The following is a 25,508-nucleotide window of genomic DNA, read 5'->3' on the forward strand; positions in this document are numbered from 1 at the left end:
GGCAAAAGTGTCTATTCATTGTTGGGGGCAGAGGTAGAGTATCTAAAGACTGACTATTCTGAAGACCTCCTGCACTCACGAACACTAAAAGAAAAGAATATTTATAATGGTGGGTGCAGAAGCCAAAAAAAAATTTCTGAAAAATTCTGAAAATTAAAACTAAAAAAGAAAGGTGGGAAAATTGATCTGGGGTATATTTAAACTATAAAATTATGATAAAGCGTTTCACTAGCTTTAGTTCATTAATAGCACAAATGTTATAATGTGAAAATACTGCTAAAGCTGTCCATACGTATGAAATGGGCTAAGATCCAAATGTAATGAATCTATCCGCAGAAGTGCTAAGTTTAATTGGATTTAATGTACTAAACATAAACTTGGCTCTGACAGCCATTAAACTTGCTCCAATTCAGACCCAATTGCAAAACGGTTTCAATGCATTTATTTTTAATGAGAAAAAGCTCTCCAACCATACAAAATATTTACAACCTTATTATGTTTACATATAATTAAGATGTTTGCATATACTTAAGAGTGTGTTAACATAAAAATTTTGTATTTCAGATGTCTTGGTTTGCATTTGTCAAAAAATTTACATTTTAATAGAAACTTACAAAGAGTTTACAAACTGCCATCCCATTTATAGGAATAAGTGGGCCAGTTTCTTGAAGGTCAAGCTAGAGATATAGCAGTTTTGATTCTCTCAGGAAACTCTTATTTTCCTTCTAAATGTGAATGGGGGGAAAAGTAAAAATTGCTCTTTGTAGCCCTTTTCACTGGAGAATAGTCAAGAGCTTTACAAATAATCTGAAGGGCTCAGCAGGCTGGCATAAACCTTCAGAAGAGTGTCATGGTGGGCGTCCTGAATTTAAGTGGCTGCAACTGAAAATCAGTTTCCTGTACACAATGTCGCCGATCAGAGATGCTTTCCTATTGATGGGTGGATGGAAAGGGATTGAGGAGAGCAGAGACAAAAGGACATTTGTAGAAGCAGCATGGCTTAGTGTCTAAAGAACAGGCCTGGGAGACAGAAGGAACTGGATTAGAACCTGGCTCTGCCACATGTCTGCTATATGACCTTGATCAGGTCACTTCACTTCTCTGGGCCTCAGTTACCTCATATTTAAAATGGGGATTAAGAGTGTGTGCCCCATGAAGGACAGGGACTTTGTCCAATCTAATTTATATCTAACCCAACGTTTAGAGCAGTGCTTGGCACATAGCAAGTGCCTAACAAGTACCTTAAATATTATTAGTGATCAAGGACTAATGGAAAAACTTTGGAGTCAGAGAACCTGTGTTCTAATCCCAGCACCACTACTTCCCTGATGTGTGAACTTGGGCAAGTTGCTTAAATTATCTGGACTTCAGTTCCTTACCCGTAAAATGGAGATTCAATACTTGTTCTCTCTTTTACTGAAGAGTTTGAGCCTCAGGTGGGACAGGTACCTTGTCCAACCCAATTGTATTATATCTACCAGAGTACTTCCCCTCTTGGGATCACATCTGGAGTTTCCAGTACTCTACCAGTCTCAGTTACAGGAAGGAGAGTCAAGTGGAGACTTACCCGTTCCATTCCTAGCTTGGCCAGTCACTAGTGATTGGAAGGCCATCTGCTACAAGTCGAAACTCACCTCTTCTGGGCAGCAGCAGCATGGGAGAGAGTCGAATGCAGAGACTCAAGTTTACTGCTTGGACGAAGGCAATGCTAAACCACTTCTGTATTTTTACCATGAAAATTCTGTGGAACCACTACCAGAACAAATGCAGATGGAAAGTGGGGCATTCTGGAAGAATGCATGGAACTTGATTTATGGCATGGCTTCCTCATAAGTTAATCCTACCTATAAAAATGTACCTCCTTCTCATGTAATGTAAGGGTCACAATTTTGCAAAACCCACATTAAGAATAACCAACATTTCAAGCCCCAAAACTGTTTCTATGTCCATGGAGTCACTATGGGTCAGAAATGACTCAATAGCATAACACAAGACATGACCATAGTGCTTAGCACCTAGTAAGTGTGAAATGCCACAATTATTATCCCCTCTAGACTGTAAGCTCCTTAAGGGCCGGGATCATGTGTAGCAACCTTGTTGTACTGCTGTCCCCCAAGTGCTCAGTACAGTGCTCTGAACAGTACACACTCAATAAATACCATTGATTGAGTGATCAATTCTATGGTGGGCACTGCTACCATTGTCCCACTCCCTTTCCATCATCTTCCTTAAACACTTGAGGACCCTCATGCCCCATTTGTGAGGGCTCCATGCCATATGTAAATTAACTCATTTCAGTGGAGACATGGGGGAGAAAATATCCTCTCTCCTTGGCAGTTCTTGATGGTGCCAACACTCCCTGGGTCAGATAACAAGTAAGGGAGAGAAGAAAACAGTCTAGGATGTAAGGGGGAAAATAGTCTTTTGAATAATTCATTAAATAAATAGATAAATGTATTTAATCTATTAACTTAAACAATTTAACTGATTTATTGTAATATTAAGAAATACTATATCAATTGTCACTTAAATAAATGTAATTGATTGCTTGATTGCCTGAAAATCTTTATTATCTCATTTTTCACAAATGGAGAAACTGAAGCACGAAGAAACTAAAAGACACAATCAAGGAAATGTTACAAGCATTAATCTGTAACAAGATTGTAACTCATACTACCTTAAATGCAGAGAACTTGATTTACGGCACGGCTTCCTCATAAATTAATCCTACCTATAAAAATGTACCTCCTTCTCCTGTAATGTAAGGGTCACAATTTCGCAAAACCCACATTAAGAATAACCCACATTTCAAGCCCCAAAACTGTTTCTATTGACACTGTGTCCAGCAAATCCAAATGGGCTTGTGTTGTCAGTCATATGTTCCCTAATTTCCTAATAGCACACTAGCCTAAACTTATAAAAATTAGAGTAATAATAATGATGGTGTTAGCCACTTACTACGTGTCAAGCACTTTTCTAAGTGCTGGGGGAGATGCAAGGTAATCAGGCTGGACACAATCCATGTCTCACATGGGGTTCACAGCATTAAACCCCATTTTACAGATGAGGTAACCGAGACACAGAGAATTTAAGTGCCGAAGTTCACTGAGTCAACAACTGGTAGAGCTGGGATTAGAACCCATGTCCTTCTGACACCCAGGCCTCTGCTCTATCTACTAGGCTATGCTGGGTGATGGTAAAACTGAGTGCAATCAAAAGGTAAACTAGTTATGAAAATATTTTTTGTGTCATTATGCTAATTTGAAACACACCTTTATAAATTACAAAAAAAAAAAGATTCCATTTCCCCTACAGACTTTGGTCATTTTACATTAATGAACTACCAATTTGACATAAAGGGTGGAAAAATGCTTCCATTCAGACTTGATCTTTTCATTTGATTCTGAAAAATTCAACAAATTACAATTATCCAACACTACTTTCCTAAGTTTAATTAATCAGTTCATTTGTAAAATGGCCATTGCTGATTTTAGAACAGAATAAGAATTGTATGCATTTTCACATGGCAATTATCCACAATAATAATAATGAAGATAATAATTATGATATTTCTTAAGTGCTTACTATGTACCAGGCACTGTACCAAGTCCTGGAGCTGGGGGTGAGAAATACTAGCACTTCAGGTTGGACAAAGTTTCTGCTCCACACTGGGCTCACGCTCTCAATCTCCATTTTACAGATGAGCTAACTAATGCCCAGAGAACTGAAATCACTTGCCTAAGGTCACACAGCAGACAAGTGGCAGAGGTGGGATTAGAACGCATGACCTTCTAACTCCCAGGCCCATGCTCTATCCACTATGCTAAAAAAAACCCAAATGTTGCCTCTTTCATTATGACATTTGAAAGCAATTAGAATATAATAATAATAATAGTTATAGAATTTGTTAGGCACTTACTATGTGCCAGTCACTGTACTAAACACCGGGTTGGATAAAAGCAAATCGGGTTGGACACAATCCCTGTCCCATGTGGGGCTCACAGTCTCAATCCCCATTTTACACATGAGGTAACAGAAGCACAGAGAAGTGAAGTTGATTTTCCCAAGGTCACAGAGCAGACATGTGGTGGAACTAGGATTAGAACCTATGACCTTCTGAGTTTGAGACCTGTGCTTTACTCCATACTTAATATACTTGAGAATTTTCCTTAATAAACTCAAAGACTATATTAAGGAAAATCTGCACTTTATTTCACAGATCTTATTTACCAAAATACTAGTTTTACAAGTAATCCACCAATCAATTAATGGGAGCAACAGTGTGGCCTAGTGGAAAGATGCTGGACCTGAGAGTCAGGGTCTCTAAATTTGAGTCCTGACTCTGCCACATGCCTGATGTGTGACTTTGGTCAAGTCATTTAACTTATCTGTACCTCAGTTTCCTTATCTGCAAAATAGGGATTAAATATCTATTCTCAGTGGCCCTTAAACGTAATAGAGTTATTTTATTTCTACTCCCGTGCTTAGTACAGTCATTGGCAGTATGACCTAGTGGATAGGGCACAGGCTTGGGATCTGGAAAATGTGGTTTTTTATCCCGGCTCTGCCACTTGTCTGCTGTGTGACCTTGGGCAAGTCACTTAATTTATCTGTTCCTTAGTCACCTCACCAGTAAAATGGGGATTAACACTGTGAGCTCCACGTGGGACAACCAGGTTACCTTGTATCTACCCCAGTGCTTAGAAGAGTGCTTGGCACATAGTAAGTGCTTAACAAAAACCATCATCATCATCGTCATTATCATCACCATCATCACTATCATCATCATATAGTAAGTGCTTAACAAGTACCCCAGTTATTATTATTGGAATTTATTGAGCACTGATTGTGTGCAGAGAAATATACTAAGTTCTTGGTAGATTAGAGTACAGTAAGTAGACACATTTCCTGCCATTAAACAGTTGATAGTCTAGCAGGGGAGATTGATATTAAATTTCTGGAAGGGGAAGTAACCAAATATTAACATATGCTCACAGCTGATGTGGGAATAGTATCTAAGTGTTTAGGGGTTTTGGATTCAAGTGCATGGATGATGTGATAGAAAAAATAGGATGGAGAGATGAAAAGTAGCATGGACAATTGGAAAGTGCATGTGTCTGGGAGACATAGGACATGAGTTCTAATTGTAGCTCTGCCATTTGTCTGCTGGGTGACCTTGGACAAGTCACTTAACTTCTCTATGCCTCAGTTACCTCATCTGTAAAATGGGGATTAAGACTGTGAGCCCCTTAATACTGATGACATTTATTAAGTGCTTACTATGTGCAAAGCACTGGTCTAAGCGCTGGAGAGGTTACAAGGTTGCCCCATGGGGAGCTCACAGTCTTAATCCCCACTTTACAGATGAGGTAATTGAGGCCCAGAGAAGTGAAGTGACTTTCCCAAAGTCACACAGCTGACAATTGGTAGAGTCAGGATTTGAACCCATGACCTCTGACTCCAAAGCCCGTGCTCTTTCCACTGAGCCACGCCGGCACATGAACCGTTTCCAAACTGATTAACATGTATCTTACCCCAGCACTTAGCATAATGCCTGGCACATAGTAAGTGCCTAACAAATACCACAAAAAATGAGAGTCATTTACCATGCAATCAATCCATCAATTGATCGATCATATTTATTGAGTACATCCGGGGTGCCGAGCACGAGAGTATAACATATTAGATTTGATAGACACATTCCCTGAACACAATGAGTTTACAGTCTAGAGGGGGACCATGTATTAATATAAATAAATAAATTATGGATATGTACATAAGTGCTGTAGGGCTGAGTGTGGGGTGAATAGAGCTTGCAAATACACATGCAAGGGCAATGCAGAGGAGAGTGGGAGAAGAGGAATTGAGGGTTTAGTAGAGGATGGCCTTTTGGAGGAGATGTGCTTCTTAATAAGGCTTTGTTTGGAGGTTGTATAACCATTCTATTAGGTAAACTGTTGTTTTTTTACCCTATTTTATAGCAATGGTTATGCTTTACTAAAAAGGTTTCAAGCATTGAAAAGAAAATATGATTAATGAGCAGAAGTCTCCCCTTTGGACTCGCAAACCCTAGAAACACACTCCCCCACCACCCACCCCCTCCAGATTTTTACACTGATCCACATGCCTAGGAAAGCAACATTAGTTCCAGTCTGCCCTGGGCGATTCAGAAAAAAATATATAAAATTATTTTCCCCTAGCAACCATTTAAGCCCATAAGTACCCAACTGAAATGTTGATCGGGACCATCTCATGACATGGACCGTCTTTCGTCACTTTGGCAGAGAAACATTTAGGCAACACATTTCTCTTCATTTTGACTGAATACACTAGTGTTTTCCACAATATTTTCCGGAAATCTTTTACCAGAAGGAAGCATTTGGATGGTCCTATCAATCTATCAGTCAGTCAATAGTATTTATTGAGCGCTTACCATGTGTACAGCACTGTACCAAGCAGTTGGGAGAGTACAATTAGCTCACATTCCCTTCCCACAACAAGCTTACATACAGTCTGAAGGGTCAACCATAGCAGTAAACCTTGCTTTATTTTCTGCCAAAATAGTTTTTAGACTATCAACAGTCATGGACCTCCAGAGGTAATGTACAGAGTAGTACTCTTGATGCCAAAGTCATTTTCCTCTGGAAGGATACTTACCCTGGCTCAAAAGATTAGGCCCTAATGTGTCCAATAGCTTTCACCTGACAATGGACAAATAGCCTCACTGTTATCAGAGATAAATGGCAGTAAGTACCAAAAGCAAAGATAACCAACTTTCAGGCTGTTTCTTTAATGACTCTTTCATCAAACTGATCTCGTTGGTTCCGCTGCATCAGAGAGTGTAGTTTGAGTTTGCTAAAAGAGAAACCTGCCACTTCTGCTTTCCACACAGGCCGGGGATGGCTGAGAAATCATGATTGGCAGGTTGGGGGAAGATAGTGAGCTTGGCAAAAGATCACAAGTACCTAATAGAATTTTTAATAAACTAAACATTTTTTTGGTTTTACATGTTTTGTAATAGAAGACCACTCTAGATGATGCACATAATTTCCACAATCCTTTTCAGAAAATTATTCTGGTGTCTCTTAATAGCAATGAAAAACATGCCTAAATATTTTCTACCTAGATATATTCTCCAGTGACAAATTTTCTTGTTATCAGTCTTCCCTGATAAATCTCTAGTATTTCATGAAAATCTGATTCCGACCACGAGGAGGGATCATAATCTGGGAAATTATTGGCCAATAATTTACCTTTCCATGCTTATGGAGACATATACATTGTATTCTATGAAATCTGCAAAATCACTAATCAGTTGATTACTTGTTTTCTATAATACATCTGCTGCAAATTCTGCTCTTCCAAATAAGTGACATAAAGTACTGCATTTCATTATGAATTTATATCTGGAGTTTTCTATTTAAAAATAGTTGGGACAAATTAAGAAATCAAACGATGAGTGGTTATTCTTGGAGAAAGGAAGAGTGCAGTGAAAAATTGCCATTCCTTTAAATATTTCTTAGAGTTCCTACCTTGAAATGCAGTGATGTGGACAGCAATCATATATTTCAGTTCAAAGTTCAATGACTGGATGCTCTGGATTCTCTCTCTCCGTACAGCTGCTTGATAGCTCTCCTCCATCTTCTTAGTGCAGCAAGTGGGTGCTCTCTGCTGGCAAATCTGCAAGTCAGAATCTAACAGAGATAAAAAATAAATTAAGACAAATGAGTATATTAGCATTATTAGGAGTTGGGGAGTTGAAAGTTGGGATGCTGCACCTAAGCAGCAATGTTGGGTATGACATTCCTGGGTTGTTGCTTTTTAAGACAGTCTCCCCGCTACCATTCCTTTCCCAACATCTTGAGAATGCTGTTTACACCCTCTGATTCCACCTCCTCTCATCCAATTGTGTCCTTGACCCCTTGTCATTTGGTATTGCCCTCTCTAGAGCCACCAGTAACATCCTTGTTTGTCAGATATAAGGATTTACTGGATTTACTATGTATACCCAATAACCACTATTCTATCCTAATCCTCTCGCCCTCTCAGCTGTCTTCAATCTTGTGGACCGCCCTCTTCTCCTGGAAACATTATCTCACCTTGGCTTCGCTGACACCATTCCCACCTGGCTATCCTCCAGTCTCTCTGATCTCTCTTTCCTAATCTCTATTTCTGGCTCCTCCCAGAGATCAATCACCTGACCCTTCCTATGTCATCTCACTATTCTCCTACTAAAAAGCAGCCCACACAATTCACTCTAATGCTAACCTCCTCACTGTACCTTGATCTTAATTATTTTGCCACCAACCTCTTGCCACTGTCCTCCCTCTGGCCTAGAACACCCTCCCCCCCATATCTGACGAACAATTAATTACTCTCCCCACCTCCAAAGTCTTATTGAAGGCACACCTCCTCCAAGAGGCCTGTCCTGACTAAGCCCTTTTTTTCTTTTTCTTCAACTCCCTTCTGAGTCACCCTGACTTGCTTCCTTTATTCATCTTGCTTCCCAGCCCCATAACACTTTTATACATCTCTGAAAGTTCATTCAATCGTATTTATTGAGCACTTAGTGCATGCAGAACACTGTACTAAGTTCTTGGAAAGTACCATTCAGCAACAAATAGAGACAATCCCTACCCAACAACAGACTCACAGTCTGGAAGGGGGGAGACAAACATCAAAACAAATAAAAAGGCATCGAAAGTTATTTATTTATATTCATGCCTGTTTCCCCACTAGACTGTAAGCTTGTTGTGGGCAGGGAATGTTCATTCATTCATTCCTGGGAGTCAGAAAGTCATGGGTTCTAATCCCGGCTCTGCCACCTCTCTGCTGTGTGACATTGGGCCAGTCACCGCACTTCTCTGGTCCTCAGTTACCTCATCTGTAAAATGGGGATTAAGACTGTGAGTCCCATGTGGGACAGGTACTGTGTCCAATCTGATTAACTTGTATCTACCCCAGTGCTTAGAACAGTGTTTGGCACATAGTAAGTGCTTAACAAGTACCACTATTATTATTAACATTATTATTATTATTATGCTACAACCTATTTATCAGAGGCAGTACTTTTATTTATATATATATATATATATATATATATATATATATATATATATATATATATATATAGTATTTGCTAAGGGCTTACTGCACTGGGGTAGATAAAATCTAATCAGCTTGGACACAGTACCTGTCCCACGTGGGGCTCACAGTCAGAAGGACCTGGGTTCTAATCCTAGCTCCATGACTTGTCTGCTGTGTGACCTTAGGCCAATCACTTCACATCTCTATGCCTCAGTTACCTCATCCGTAGAATGGGGATTGAGATTGTGAGTTCCATGTGGAATAAGGACTGTATCCAACCTGATTAGCTTGTATCTACCCCAGGGCTTGGCATTGAAACAGCATGGCATAGTGGATAGAGCACAGGCCTCAGGGTCAGAAGGTCATGGGTTCTAATCCTGGTTCCACCACTTGTTTGCTGTGTGACCTTGGGCAATTCACTTAGCTTCTCCGGGCCTCAGTTTGCTCATCTGTAAATTGAGAATATGGTGCCCCCTTTGGACAGGAACTATGTCCAAACTGACTTATTTCTATCCACCCCAGTGCTTAGTAAGCACTTGACAAATATTATTATTATTATTATTGTTGTTGTTGTTGTTGTTATTAGCACAGGCCTGGGGGTCAGAAGGTCATGAGTTCTAATACTGATTCCACCACTTGTTTGTGTGACCTTGAGCAAGTCACTTAGCTTCTCTGTGCCTCGGTTACCTCATCTTTAAAATGGGGATTAAGACTGTGAGCCCCATATGGGACAACCTGATTACCTTGTATCTACCCCAGTGCTTAGAACAGCGCTTGTCACATAGTAAGCGCTTAACAAATACCATCATTATTTCATTATTACAGTGAGAAGGTTAGCATTAGGGTAGCAAGTGTGCAGGCTGGGTTGTAGCAGGGGAATAGCAAGGTGAGGTAGGAGGAGGCAAGGTGACTGAATGCTTCAAAACCAACTGTGAAGAGTTTTTGTTTGATGTGGAAGTGGATGGTCAACCACTGGAGTTACTGGAGGAGTGGGAAAACATGGACTGAACATTTTTGTAGAAAAATGATCCAAGTATCATAGTGAAGTATGGACTGGAGTGGGGAGAGACGGGAGGCAGGAAGGTCAGCTCTTCCAAGGGTTTTGAACACAGTAAGCACTCAATAAATACAATTGATTGACTGATCATTTATACTGATGCTACTGATGCCTGCTTACTTGTTTTGATGTCTGTCTCCCCCCTTCTAGACTGTGAGCCCATTGTGGGTAGATATTTTCTCTCTTTGTTGCTGAATTATATTTTCCAAGAGCTTAATACAGTGCTCTGCATACAGTAAGTGCTCAATAAATATGATTAAATGAATTAATGAATGAATGAATACTAAAGTAGATATATGATAGAAAACAAATTCCAAGTGAACAGAAAAGTATTGGAATAATGTGAAAGGACAGACTCTTCTATTGAACTCCCATTCAAAGACAAGGTACACAAAGACATTAATTGTCCACAATACATATTACACACCTAAAGGAGCTAGACAACATTTCCCAAACCCTACTATTAAATGTCCGGTTTTTCATTTAAATTGGTGGAAAAGCCAATTCAGTTACATCTGCTCTCATTCAATTCCTTGACTTGCAAATTCCCTGGATGGAGATGTCAACAATCATGTTTGCTGTGCCGGAGCTTAAAGGATACGGAAGGCATTCCTAAATGAAATGAGATTAAAACCAATGAATGTGTAAGGTCTCGGTGTAAACGTTGCGTATTAAAAGATCAACCAAAAGCAAACCTCCAGCGTACAATTATAGTCTTTAAATATAACATGGTGTGATTTTTATTATCCTGAAGTTTAAATTAATTATTTTCTTCCTCCCAAATTAAATTTGAGCCTTTCTGCATAGATTTTTTAGAGACACTTTATATAGTTTATTCAACATGTGAAGCAATATGGCCTAATAATAATAATAATGGCATTTATTAAGCGCTTACTATGTGCAGAGCACTGTTCTAAGCGCTGGGGAGATTACAAGATGATCAGCTTGACCCACGGGGGGCTCACAATCCTATTCCCCATTTTACAGATGAGGGAACTGAGGCACAGAGAAGTGAAGTGACTTGCCCAAAGTCACACAGCTGACAATTGGTAGAGCCGGGATTCGAACCCATGAACTCTGACTCCAAAGCCCGGGCTCTTTCCACTGAGCTACGCTGCTTCCCTAATGGAAAGAGCACAGGCCTAGGGGTAAGGGGACCTGGGTTCTAATCCTGTCTCCACCAGTTCCCTGCTGAAAGGTGTTAGGCAAGTCATTTACTTTCTCTACTGTTCTGTTTCCTCATCTGTAAAATGGGGATACAATACTTAGCTTCCCTCCATATTAAAAGGTGAACCTGGGGTGGGACAAGAACTGTATCTGACCTGATTATCTTATATCTACCTCATGCTTAGTGCAGTAATCGGCACATAGTAAATGCTCCACCAGATAATAATAATTATAACAATTATTGCATTTGTTAAGTGCTTACTATTTGCCAAGCACTGTTCTAAGTGCTGGGGGGAATACAAGGTAGTCAGGTTGTCCCACGTGGGGCTCACAGTCTCAGTCCCCATTTTTCAGATGGGGTAACTGAGTCACAGAGAAGTGAAGTGACTTGCTCAGGGTCACACAGCAAACAAGTGGTGGAACCAGGATTAGAACCGTTGACCTTCTGGTCATGGTCACACAGCGGACAAGTGGTCCCTCCCCTACTGCGGCTCTCAGGATCCCATTCCCAAACGACCTGTGTACTGTCAGCTATGTGAACTTGAGCTGCTGAAGCACAGACGGCCAGCTTGTGTCACCATCAGACAGCCGCACAAATCCACCACTGTTCCTGCCTTCCCACTGTGACAAATAGGGCCCTCAGTGTACTCAATCAATCAATCAATCGCATTTATTGAGCGCTTAATGTGTGCAGAGCACTGTACTAAGCGCTTGGGAAGTACAAGTTGGCAACATATAGAGACAGTCCCTACCCAACAGTGGGCTCACAGTCTAAAAGGACTGTGACTAAAAGGACTAAAAGTCTAAAAGACTAGCAGTCTAAAAGGACTACTCCAGCCGATGGCCATGCTATCTCCCCAGGAAACCGCACCAGCTCAGGTCACAACAAGCAGCGTGGTGGAGTGGAGGGAGCTTGGGAGTCAGAAGGACCTGGGTTCTAATCCTTCCTCTGTCAACTGCTTGCTGTGTGACCTTGGCTAAGTCATTTAACTTCTCCATGCCTCAGCTTCTTCAACTGTAAAATGGGGATACCTGTTCTCCCTCCTACTTAGACTGGAAACCCCATGCAGGACAGGGACTCTGTTTGACCTAATTAACTTGTCCCTTCCCCAGAATTGTTTAACACATATTAAGTGCTTAACAAATATCTAATCAATCAATTAATCAATCAATCATCATGAGGAACCTCCACCCTGACTTGCCCTGCCCTGGACCACTCCAGCAGGACAGCGAAAAACAGCCACAGCCTGGAGCCACATCCTCAAAACTGCAGGAAGTCTCTACTGAGGTAGAAGTCACTGGCTGTAATTAATGATAATGATGATAATAATAATAATGGTATTTGTTAAGTGCCTACTATGTGCCCAGCACTGTTCTAACCCCTAGATACATGGTAATCAGGTTGCCCCATGTGGGGCTCACACTTTTAATCCCCATTTTACAGATTGAGGCACAGAGAAGTTAGGTGACTTACTCAAGGTCAAACAGCAGACAAGTGGTAGTGTCGGGACTGGAACCCACATCGTCTGACTCCCAAGCCCAGGCTCTTTTCACTAAGCCACACTGCTTCGGATTGTAACTGTGATCCTGGAGTCGCAATGGATACAAAATGCTGCTCCCCTCATTCTAATCTACTCATCTTTATTTTTGCCTTTATGTTGTCTTAATGTTTTGTTTCATTTCCAGTCCCCTCGTCTGCTTTTCATTTCAGATTGTGAACCCAAGGGACAAAGATGTGTCCAATCCCCACTTGTGAATTCTTTCCCATGGCTTCGCACAGTGCGCTCCACCTAAGGAGTGCTGAATAAATTTTACTTATTTAATTCCTATTTTCATTCATTCATTCATTCAATCGTACTTATTGAGCACTTACTGTGTGCAGAGCACTGTACTAAGCACTTGGGAAGTACAAGTTGGCAACATATAGAGATGGTCCCTACCCAACAGTGGGCTCACAGTCTAGAAGGGGGAGACAGAGAACAAAACAAAACATATTAACAAAATAAAATAAATAGAATAAATATGTACAAATAAAATAAATAAATAAATAGGGTAATAAATACATACAAACATATATACATATATACAGGTGCTGTGGGGAGGGGAAGGAGGTAAGGCGGAGGGATGGGGAGCGGGAGGAGGGGGGGATGAAGGAGGGGGCTTAGTCTGGGAAGGCCACCTGGAGGAGGTGAGCTCTCAGTAGGGCCTTACTGAGGCCCTAGTAGGTAGCAGTTTGGATGGAGAGGAAAGGGCAGATCTTGGTGATGTTGTGGAGGTGAGACCGGCAGGTTTTGATGAGATTGGATGTGTGGGGTGAATGAGAGAGCAGAGTCAAGGATGACACCAAGGCTGTGGGCTTGTGAGATGGTAAGGATGGTAGTGCCATCAACAGAGATGGGAAAATCAGGGAGAGGGCAGGGTTTGGGAGGGAAGACAAGGAGTACAGTCTTGGACATGTTCAGTTTTAGGTGGCGGGCAGACACCCAGATGGAGATGTCCTGAAGGCAGGAGGAGATGCGAGCCTGGAGGGAGGGAGAGAGAGCAGGGGCAGAGATGTAGATCTGGGTGTCATCAGCGTAGAGATGATAGTTGAAGCTGTGGGAGTGAATGAGGTCACCAAGGGAGTGAGTGTAGATCGAGAACAGAAGGGGACCAAGAAATGAACCCTGAGGAACCCCTACAATAAGGGGATGGGAGGGGAAGGAGGACCCTGCAAAAGAGACTGAGAATGAACATAGTATTTAATGATGAGTTGTATTTAATGAGTAGTATTTAATACTACTACTACCAAATACCACAATTATTATCAGTACCCGCAATATTTCATAACGTAAAATGTGTCAATCGATAGTATTTATTTGGTAGTTAAGGAATGCAGAGGAGAGTACAATATCCTCTCCCCTGAGGATATTACAATTTATCTGAGGAGAATGACCCTAACATCATTTACGGGACAGAGGAAGAAAGAAAGTGGATATGTAGGTGAGTGGGTGCATAATAAAAAGGCTATGTAAAAAAAGATAAAAGACAGGTTCCAATCTCCTCCTGCCTTCAGGACATCTCCATCTGTATGTCTACCCACCAATATGTCCAAGACTGAACTCCTTATCTTCCCTCCCAAACCCTGTTGTCTCCCTGACTTTCCTGTCACTGTGGACAGCACTACCATCCTTCCCGTCTCACAAGCCCACAACCTTGGTGTCAACCTCGACTCTGCTTTCTCATTCACCCCACACATCCAATCCATCACCAAAACCTGTCGGTATCACCTCCACAACATTCACAACATCCACAACATCACCAAGATCTGCCCTTTCCTCTCCATCCAAACCGCTACCTTGCTGGTTCAATCTCTCATCCTATCCTGACTGGATTACTGCATCAACCTCCTCTATGAACTCCCATCCTCCTGTCTCTCCCCACTTCAGCCTATACTTCACTCTGCTGCCCAGATTATCTTTGTACAGAAACGCTCTGGGCATGCTACTCCCCTCCTCAAAAATCTCCAGTGGCTACCTGTCAACCTATGCATCAAGCAAAGACTCCTCACTCTTGGCTTCAAGGCTGTCCATCACCTCGCCCCCTCCTACCTCACCTCCCTTCTCTCCTTCTCCAGCCCAGCCCGCACCCTCCGCTCCTCTGCCACTAACCTCCCCACTGTGCCTCGTTCTCGCTTGTCCTGCCATCAACCTCCGGCCCACATCCTCCCCCTGGCCTGGAATGCCCTCCCTCCGCACTTCCGCCAAGCTAGCTCTCTTCCTCCCTTCAAATCCATATTGAGAGCTCACCTCCTCCAGGAGGCCTTCCCAGACTGAGCCCCCTTTTTCCTCTCCTCCTCCCCATACCCCCACCCTCCTTCCCCTCCCCACAGCACTTGCATATATTTGTACAGACTCATTACTCTATTTATTTTACTTGTACATATTTACTATTCTATTTATTTTGTTAATGATGTGCATATAGCTATAATTCTATTTGTTGTGACGATTTTGACACCTGTCTAAATATGTTGTTTTGTTGTCTGTCTCCCCCTTCTAGACTGTGAGCCCGTTGTGGAATAGGGACCATCTCTACATGTCGCTGACTTGTACTTCCCAAGCACTTAATACAGTGCTCTGCACACAGTAAGGGCTCAATAAATGATTGAATGAATGAATGAATTTTGTGAGTACATGGTGACAAGCTTTGGGGTGGTTATTGGGGGGATATATTTTTACGAAGCCCTAATTCAAATTAAAATGCCATCATAAAGTAAAATAAAGTACTGACGCCACAGTGATGGAGTGGTTGACAACTTTAGTTCTGGTGAGAATGAGGCTCAGGAATGTGTGTCAGGTTTCTTGTTTACAAAGTCAAAATGTGTTTTGAATGAGAAGATAAAGGGGCTCTTATTACAATAACATCTGCTTGATAAAGTAATATCCCTAAAATAAGCATAGGATAATCAAACAAAAATGATTTTCTGAAATTCAATTTCAGATGCTACATAAGGTAACAATGCCAAAAACACTACAAAGAGAAGCAGAGCAACAGCTTTTAGGTAACTACTTTTTGATTCGGCAAGGAGCGATTTTTGTGAAAAATATTATGAAATGAAATGAATAGGGATAGTTCAATATTTGATACCACTATCAATATATCTGTGCAGTATATGTTTTTAGATTCTTGCTTTCCTCATCTTCTCCTGTGTTTACATTGGAACACAGAAGCATTGTCAAGGCCAACACCTCCAATTGAAGAAAGTGTTATATGCTTAAGTGCTTAGTACAATGCTTTGCACACAGTAAGTGCTCAATAAATACAACTGAGTGATTCATATTTCTTAATAAATTTTAATTATCCTGATAAATGAATTAAAAAAGCAAAGTGCATGTCAAGTTGAAAAGCAGCTTGGCTCAGTGGAAAGAGCGCGGGCTTGGGAGGTCGTTGGTTCGAATCCCAGCTCAGCCACTTGTCAGCTGTGTGACCTTGGCCAAGCCACTTAACTTCTCTGTGCCTCAGTTACCTCATCTGTAAAATGGGGATTAAGACTGTGAGCCCCACCTCGGACAACCTGATCACTTTGTAATCCCCCAACGCTTAGAACAGTACTTTGCACATAGTAAGTGCTTAACAAATACCATCATTATTAATATTATTATTATTAAAAAATTTCTACACCTTCATTCTGTGCCCATATCCCTACTCCCCAAGATCCACCAATGGTTGCCCATTCCTCTCTCCCACCAGCAGTAACACCTGAAGGTTGGGTTTAAGGCCCTTAATCCACTTTCTTCTCCCACTACACAGGCAGGACAGCAATGGAGGCTCCTCAGTGGTACAGAGGAGAGCCAGAATCAGACCTTGGGGAAGTGGCATGACTGCCCAGTGGTGGGAACCCTGAGGGCTCTCAGTTGCAGTTTAAATCCCTATGGTCTGGCAAGCACAGAGCATTTAAAGAACAGAGCCCTGGGTGGTGGGGAGGGAAAACGACACAGCTCCCTGTTTGCTTGCCTGAGTTGGAGAGGGCCAGAGAACGCGACCTCTCATCTAACCTGAAATCCTGCATCTCTTGTCTTGCACCTAAATCTTCTCCATTCGGAAATTCCAGTCCTTAAATTCAATGTAGTTTTAACCAACTTCTCATCTTTCCTCCTAAATCTACTCCTCTGGGAAGTCAGAGGTGGTGGGTTCTAATCCCTGATCCACCATTTATCAGCTGTGTGACTTTGGGCAAGTCATTTCACTTCTCTGAGCCTCAGTTACCTCATCTGTAAAATGGGGATTAAGACTGTGAGCTCCACGTGGGACAGTCTGATTATCTTGTATCTACCCCAGTGCTTAGAACAGTGCTTGGCACATAGTAAGCACTTAATCAATCATATTTATTGAGTGCTTACCGTGTGCAGAGCACTGTACTAAGCGCTTGGGAAGTACAACCTGGCAACATATTGAGATGGTCCCTACCCAACAGTGGGCTCACAGTCTAGAAGGGGGAGACAGAGAACAAAACAAAACATATTAACAAAATAAAATAAATAGAATAGATATGTACAAGTAAAATAAATAAATAGAGTAAATAGAGTAATAGTAATTAACAAATACCATCACTATTATTATCATCACTCATCCTTCCCATCCCAAAAGCCCACTTCATTGATAACCTTTACACATAACCATAACAATAATAATGATAATAACTGTGTATTTGTTAAGTGCATAATGTGTGACAAGCACTTTATTAAGCATTGGGGGATTAATATAAGCAAATTTGATTTTGCACAGTCTTTGTTCCACATGGGGCTCACAATCTTAATCCCCATTTTACAGATGAGGGAACTGAGTTACAGAGAAGTGAAGTGATTTGCCCAAGGTCACAGAGCCGATCGGTGGAGCCAGGATTAGAACTGGGGAAGCACAATGGTCAAGGCTTTACATTTGTCCCCCCTTTTTCTCTGACTTTTCCCCTCTGAGTTGTTTCAGCCTGAGGTCTGTTTGACCATCATCATCATCATCATCAATTGTATTTATTGAGCGCTTACTGTGTGCAGAGCACTGTACTAAGCGCTTGGGAAGTACAAGTTCGCAACATATAGAGACAGTCCCTACCCATCAGTGGGCTCACAGTCTAAAAGGGGGAGACAGAGGACAAAACCAAACATACTAACAAAATAAAATAAATAGAATAGATATGTACAAGTAAAATAAATAAATAAATAAATAGAGTAATAAATATGTACAAGCATATATACATATATACAGGTGCTGTGGGGAAGGGAAGGAGGTATCTATTCCAGCACTTAGTATTAATTAATTCATTCAATCAATGATATTTATTGGGTGCTTATTGTGTGCAGAGCACTGTACTAAGCACTTGGAAAGTACAATTCAGCAACAAAGAGAGACAATCCCTGCCCACAATGGGCTCACAGTCTAGAAAGGGGAAGACAGACATCGAAACAAGTGAACAGGCATCAACAGCATCAATATAAATAGAATTATAGGTATATAAACATCAAAACCAGTAAACAGGCATTAATATAAATAAATTGTAGATATGTACATATATACACAAGTGCTGTGGGGCAGGGAGGGAGGGTAGAGCAATGGGAGCGAGTCAGGACGATGGGGAGGGGGAGCTGAGGAAAAGGGGGGCTTAGTCTGGGAAGGCCTCCTGGAGGAGGTGAGCCTTCAGTAGGGCTTTGAAGGGGGGAAGTGTGATTGTTTGGAGGATTTGAGGAGGGAGGGCATTCCAGGCCAGAGGTAGGACGTGGGCCAGGGGTTGACGTCAGGACAGGCAAGATCGAGGCACAGAGAGGAGGTTGGCACCAGAGGAGTGGAGTGTGTGGGCTGGGATGTAGGAGAGAAGGGAGGTGAGGTAGGAGGGGGCAAGGTGATGGAGAGCTTTGAAGCCAATAGTGAGGCATGCTGGCCACCCAGAAAGGGCTTAATTATTATTATTACTATTTACAAATACCCCATCAAAACCAGAACAGGAAACACTGTTCCTCAAAGCCCAGGAATTGTGTATTTAAAAAATAAAAAATAATTAAAATCTAGGATAAGGTGGGTTGACAGTTCTATCTGCCAACTCTCTAAATATTAATGGTGTGAGCGATAGTGATGGGAAAGCAAAATAAAGTGAAATCAAGGGCTATCTTGGGCAGGGGGAATGGCTGAATAGGCAAACTGAAAAGAGAAGGGGTTAAGGGTAGGTGAAATTCTGATTTAAAAAAAAGCTTTTGTCAAAGGATATTAATTAAGGAACCCTGACTAGAACAAGTGTCAATGCTAATGAAATGCTTATAAACAATGTAAATCAAATCTTTACCAGCCCATTGGTGTGATCACACATATCCCATAAAGGAATCAAAGCCAGAGTCACTCGGGAACCATCTTCTGTTGGAATTTGGTTTTGTCGCGTCATAACAGAAGACACTGCCCATCTGTAGTCCTCATAAGTGAAAGAATCCTTCAAGGGCAATTTGTTGGCATTAGGATGGGTCTCTGGTGTTCCTGATGACTTGGTTTACTCAAGTCAAGCCTAGTGTTTGACTCAAATAGCTTGGTTATTTCGTTGGCTTAAATTGATTAACCAAGGTCGATCTGCTCCAAGAACATTATGACATATAATAAACATGATGAAACTACGCCTCTCAACTAATCAAGACCCCTGGCCCTGCTCAACAGTAGTATCAGATCACCTAGAACAAAGCAGGTCTGGGGCTGAACAGAAATCGCCCAAAAGACTTAATGCTTTCTATCCTAAAGTATTTATCTTATTGTATTCTTCTGATCATTATGAATGCTATACCAACAGTATGTAAAGAAACTCTGTATTGCTTGAAGTTGAGCTGGCCTTGACTGGCAGGGGAATCTCTGCCGTTCAACCACCTCTCCCTACTAGTGCTGGAAGAAGTGCTAGTAGTAATAAACTTGTCTTTGACACATTCTTTTAAACACAATGCAGAGTCTGTGAAGTTTTCCTTCCACAGAACCCATGACGTTCTAATTCCCAGACTTCTGCTTTATCCATTAGGCCATGCTGCTTCACTCTTCTTCAACACTCACATTCAATGACTGCCAAATCCTGAAGGTCCTTCCTATAAAAAGGTTAGGGATCTGTCCCTTCCTCTCTACTCAAACAGATACCACTTTGGGAAAAGTTCTAGTCATATAGCGGAAAAACTATTGTAGCAGCCTCCTCGTTCATCTCCCCCACCTCCAGCCTCTCCCCTCTCCGATCTCTACTAACTGCTGTTGCATGAAACATCCTCCTGAAGTCTAGCTCATTAATTCATTTATTCAATCATATTTCTTGAGTGCTTACTGTGTGCAAAGCACTGTACTAAGCACTTGGGTGAGTACAAAATAACAATAAACAGACAAAATCCTTGCCTAGAATGAGTTCACAGTCTAGAGGGGGAAGTAGACATTATGTGAATAAATGAATAAATAAATAAATAACAAATATATTCTTAAGGGCTGTGAGGCTGGGATTGGGGATCAATAAAGGGAGCAAGTCAGGGTGACACCGAAGGGAGTGGGGGAAGAGGAAAGGAGGGCCTAGCCAGGGTAGGCCTCTTGGAGGAGGTGTACCTTCAAAAAAGCTTTGAAGGCGGGCAGAGTAACTGTCTCTCAGATATGAGGAGGAAGGGCATTTCCAGGCCAGAGGCAGGACTTAGGTGAGAGGTAGGTGGTGACATAAATGAGATCGAGGTACAGTGAGAAGGTTAGCATTAAAGGAGCGAAGTATATGGGCTGGGTTGTAGTAGGAGACTAGTGAGGTGAGGTAAGAGGGGGCAAGATTAGTGAATGATTTAAAGCTAATGGTGAGGAGTTTTTGTTTAATGAGGAGGTGGATGGGCAACCACTGGAGTTTCTTGAGGAGTGGGGAAACATGGTCTGAACATTTTTGTAGGAAAATGATCTTGGCAGCAGAGTGAAGAATGAACTGGAGTGGAGAGAGATAGGAGGCAGGGAGGTCAGCCAGGAGCCTGATACAGTATTCAAGATGGGATAGGATAAGTGATTAGATTCTTGTAGTAGCAATGTGGATGGTGAGGACAGGGTAGATTTTAGCGATGCTGTAAAGGTGGAATGGACAGAATTTAGTGATGGATTGAATATGTCGGTTGAATTAGAGAGAGGAGTCAAGGAAAACACAAAGATTACAGACTTCTGAGAAAGGAAGGATGGTAGTGCCCACTACAGTGCCATCTACAGTGCCTGTTCTGCGAGAGGACAGGGTTTGGGTGGGAACATAAGAAGTTCTGTTTGGGGCATATTAAGCTTGAGGTGATCCAAGGACTTCCAAGTAGAGATGTTTTGAAAGTAGGAGGAAATGCGAGGCTGCAGATCAGGGATGAAGATGTAGATTTGGATATCGTCCTCATAGAGGTGAGAGCTCTTGGCATGCTCCGTGCATGCCAGGCTGGGGGTAAAAGCTTCTCTGCCACGCACTTGGACTGTTCCATCACCTCTGAGAAAAGTACTGTGTAACTGCCATCTTCCCTCCCACCACCGAAAATCTCTGCTCCTGGCTTGTTCCCTCATGGTCTTGTACTTCCCCATCACTGCCAAGTCTTGGAGCCTATTCTTTCCAATTATATTGTGTTTTGATATTTCATAACTCCTTTTGGGCCTGTCTCCCATTCCTTCACCTCTCTAAAACTTTCAGATTCTGAGTCCCATGAGGGACAAGGGCCATGTTTAACTGCTCCCTACGTACTTTCTTCTTACTGCATGCTGTAAGCACTTAATAAATACTGTTACAACTATTACTATGCTCTATTACCTCACTCCCACCTTATACATCTGCTTTTCTCACCCTCTACTTAATTACTCTCCATTACCTCACCCTACCTCTCAGGGCTGCACTTGGAGAGTTTTCAGTACTCTACCAGTCTCGGCTATGGGAGAGAGAGTCAAGCGGAGGCCTATCCATTCTATTCAATCAATCAATCAATCAATCATATTTATTGAGCATTTACTGTGTGCAGAGCACTGTACTAAGCGCTTGGGAAGTACAAGTTGGCAACATATAGAGATAGTCCCTACCCAACAGTGGGGTCACAGTCTAGAAGGGGGAGACAGAGAACAAAATCAAACATATTAACAAAATAAAATAAATAGAATAGATATGTACAAGTAAAATAGATATACTAATAAATCTGTACAAACATATATACATATATACAAGTGTTGTGGGGAAGGGAAGGAGATAAGACGGGGGGATGGAGAGGGGGACGAGGGGAAGAGGAAGGAGGGGGCTCAGTCTCAGAAGGCCTCCTGGAGGAGGTGAGCTCTCAGTAGGGCCTTCACTTCTCTGTGCCTCAGTTACCTCATCTGCAAAACGGGCAAAACTATTCCTAGCTTGGCCATGGCTAGCGAGTGGAAGGCAATCAACTACAAATGAAAACTCATCCATGCTGGGCAGCAGCAGCATGGGAGGCAGTCAAGGGTGGAGACTCAGGTTTACTGTGTGGAAGGAAGCATTGGTAAACCATTTCCAGATTTTTACCAAGAAAACTCTATGGATACACTACCAGAACAATTGCAGATGGAGAGCGGGCTGTTCTGGGAGGGATGTGTTCTTGGTGTTGCTATGGGTTGGAAATGACTCGACGGCATAAGACAAGACCTTGTAGCACGGTGTAGTGGTTAGAGCACGGGCCTGGGAACCACAAGGTCATGTGTTCTAATCCCACTTCTGTCACTTTTCTGCTCAGTGACCTTGGACAAGTCAATTCACTTCTCTGAGTCTCAGTTACCTCATCTGTAAAATGGGGATTGAGACTGTGAGCCCCATGTGGGATAGGGACTGTGTCCAACTTGATTAGCTTGTATTCACCTAGCGATTAGTACAGTGCTTGGCACATAGTAAATGCATAACACAGAAGGAAGTGGAAAAAGATGAAATGAAGCCTTAGTCCGAGAAGGCCTCTTGAAGGAGATATGATTTTATTAAGGATTTGAAGTTGTGGAGAGTGTCAATCAGATATGATTTTTATTATCTGCTTTCTTCACCAACTACTTCTTAACTGATTTCCAAACTATACCTCACTCTCATTCCTCCCACCGCCATCCCCTTGCCCCTGCTGTTCCTCCAGCTTGCAATTTCCTCTCTTCCCAAACCTGGCTGACCTCAGCCCTCCCCCATATTCAGAGCTCTCCTGGAATAATAATAATTATGATAATAATGAAATTTATTAAGCAATTACTATGTGCAAAGCACTCTTCTAAGCGCTGGGGAGGTTACAAGGTGATCAGGTTGTCCCACGAGGGGCTCACAGTCTTAATCCTCATTTTACAGATGAGGTAACTGAGGCCCAGAGAAGTTAAGTGACTTGTCCAAGGTCACACAGCTGACAATTGGCGGAGCTGGGATTTGAACCCATGACCTCTGACTCCAAAGCCTGTGCTCTTTCCACTGAGCTATGCCGCTTCTCAAGGAACCCACCTTCTTCCATATATCTTCCCTAATTAGTTTCCCATAGACCCATTAGTCATTTCTAGTACATATATTTACTTTCACTCATTCTCTGTAGTTGTGTATGCATGATTAACTGTACTGGTATTTTTTGAGCACTGAATGCTTACAGTGTCCCATATTAACCACATGAGTGTAAGCTCCTTCTGGGTAGGAAATGTGTCACTTCTTTGCTTTGTACCTCTCATGTGCTTAGTATAGGACATTGCACCCATTCAGTGCTCAAAAAATACCATTAGTAGTAGTACTACTACTACTATAGCCACTAAATATCACAGGATCGCCACAATGAGACCATCGTATGATGTCAGCTCATTAGCATTGAAACCTCTGCTGGGAGGAACATATAAGGTGAAATGAAGATAGCATGATACCCAAGTGGCTATTGTATATTGTGCTAAAATTAGGCAACACAAGCAGGACAAAAGAGGTATAATATACATATTTTTTGAATTGTTCTTCCGCCTACACCACTTTAATGGTGTGGGGTGAGTGGATTTTGTCTAGACTGGAATTTTCTGTAAATAACTCCAAACTTGTTATTTGGATCTCTTGATGGGGAAAATGAGCCTGAACACGGAAAGTATGAAAAAGTTCATCCTGAATTCTTTTTGCCTCTCTAGGAATAATATCTCTTTCAAGGGGAATTACTGTCACACAAAATATGTGCAGGTCAGAGTCCTAAAATAATCTGTGTTCTAGGCTTCTAAACCTTACTGACTTAATTATATGCTGAAATTTAAAACCATCTTTCCATTATGCTCTTTGGAATTGAATAGGATTTTTAAGAACCAGTCAATCAGTTATATTCACTGGACACTTAATGTGTGCAAAGCACTGCACTAAGCACTTGAGAGAGTATGTTTAAACAGAGTCAGTAGCCACTATCCCTGCCCACAAGGAGCTTACAGTCAAGAGGGGGATACAGACATTAATATAAAGCAATTATGAATATGTGTATAAGTGCTGTGTAGCTGGGGAAGTGGTACCTAAGGATGCAAATTCAAGCCCAAGGGTGACACAGAAGGAAGTGGAAGAAGAGGAAATGAAGGCTTAGCTGGGAAAGGCCTGTTGGAGGAGATATGATTTTATTCCCCCTTCTAGACTGTGAGACCCTTGTTGGGTAGGGACCATCTCTATATGTTGCCAACTTGTACTTCCCAAGTGTTTAGTACAGATCTCTGCACACAGTAAGTGCTCAGTAAATACGATTGAATGAATGAATGAAAGAATTAAGGATTTGAAGTTGTCAAGAGTGATTGTCAATAGGATACAAAGAGAGAGGGAGTTCAAAACCAGAGGAAGAATGTGAGTGAGGGGTCAGCGACAAGATAGATGAGATTTAGGTACAGTGAGTAGGTTGGCAATTGAGGAGTGAAGTGTCCAGGCTGGGTTGTAATAGGAAATCAGAGCAGTAAGGTAGGAGGGGGCAAGGTGATTGAGTGCTCTAAAGCCTATGGTAAGGAGTTTCCTTTTGACAGTGGATGGGAAACCACTGGATATTCTGGAGTAGTGGGGAAACATGGACTGTACAGTTTTGTAGAAAAATGATCTGGGCAGCAGAGTGAAGTATAGACTGAAGTGAGGAGAAACAGGAGACAAGGAGGCCACCAAAGAGGATGCTGCAGTAGTCAAGGAGGGAGAATATGAGTGCTTAGTTCAACATAATTAACAGTTTGGGTGGAGAGGAAAGGGTGGATTTTAGCGATACTGGGAAGTTTGAACTGACAAGATTTGGTAACATATTGAATATGTGGGTTAAATGAAAGAGATGAGTCGAGGATAATAATAATGACATTTGTTAAGCGCTTACTATGTGCAAAGCACTCTTCTAAGCACTGGGGGGAATACAAGGTGATCAGGTTCTTCCATGTGGGGCTCACAGTCTTAATCCCTATTTTACAGATGAGGTAACTGAGGCTCAGAGAAGTTAACTGACTTGCCCAAGGTCACACAGCAGACATATGGCGGAGCAGGGATTCAAACCCATGACTTCTGACTACCAAGCCCATGCTCTTTCCACTGAGCCATGCTAACACCAAGGTTATGGACTTGTGAGATGGGGGTATGGTGGTGCTGTCTACAGTGATAGAAAAGTCAAAGGAAGGACAGAATTTGGGTAGGAAAATGAGGACTTCTGTTTTGGACCTGTTGAGTTTGAGATATTAATGAGACATTCCAATAGAGATGTCCTGAAAGCAGAGAAGGGAAAAGATCAGGGCTGGA

At 41.9% G+C, this 25,508-nt stretch overlaps 1 protein-coding gene across 1 annotated transcript in view; it reads right to left on the bottom strand.

The window, feature by feature from the left end:
• The window catches only part of LOC119926909 (glypican-5-like), a 931,977-nt gene that overhangs the window by 866,964 nt on the left and 39,505 nt on the right, over positions 1 to 25,508 (bottom strand). The window contains exon 2 of the mRNA XM_038745374.1: positions 7,533 to 7,694. Within this exon, the coding sequence (XP_038601302.1) occupies positions 7,533 to 7,694 (162 nt within the window). The remainder of the gene's footprint in view (positions 1 to 7,532; positions 7,695 to 25,508) is intronic.

This window comes from Tachyglossus aculeatus, chromosome 1, assembly GCF_015852505.1.
Source record: "Tachyglossus aculeatus isolate mTacAcu1 chromosome 1, mTacAcu1.pri, whole genome shotgun sequence".
NCBI lineage: Eukaryota > Metazoa > Chordata > Mammalia > Monotremata > Tachyglossidae > Tachyglossus > Tachyglossus aculeatus.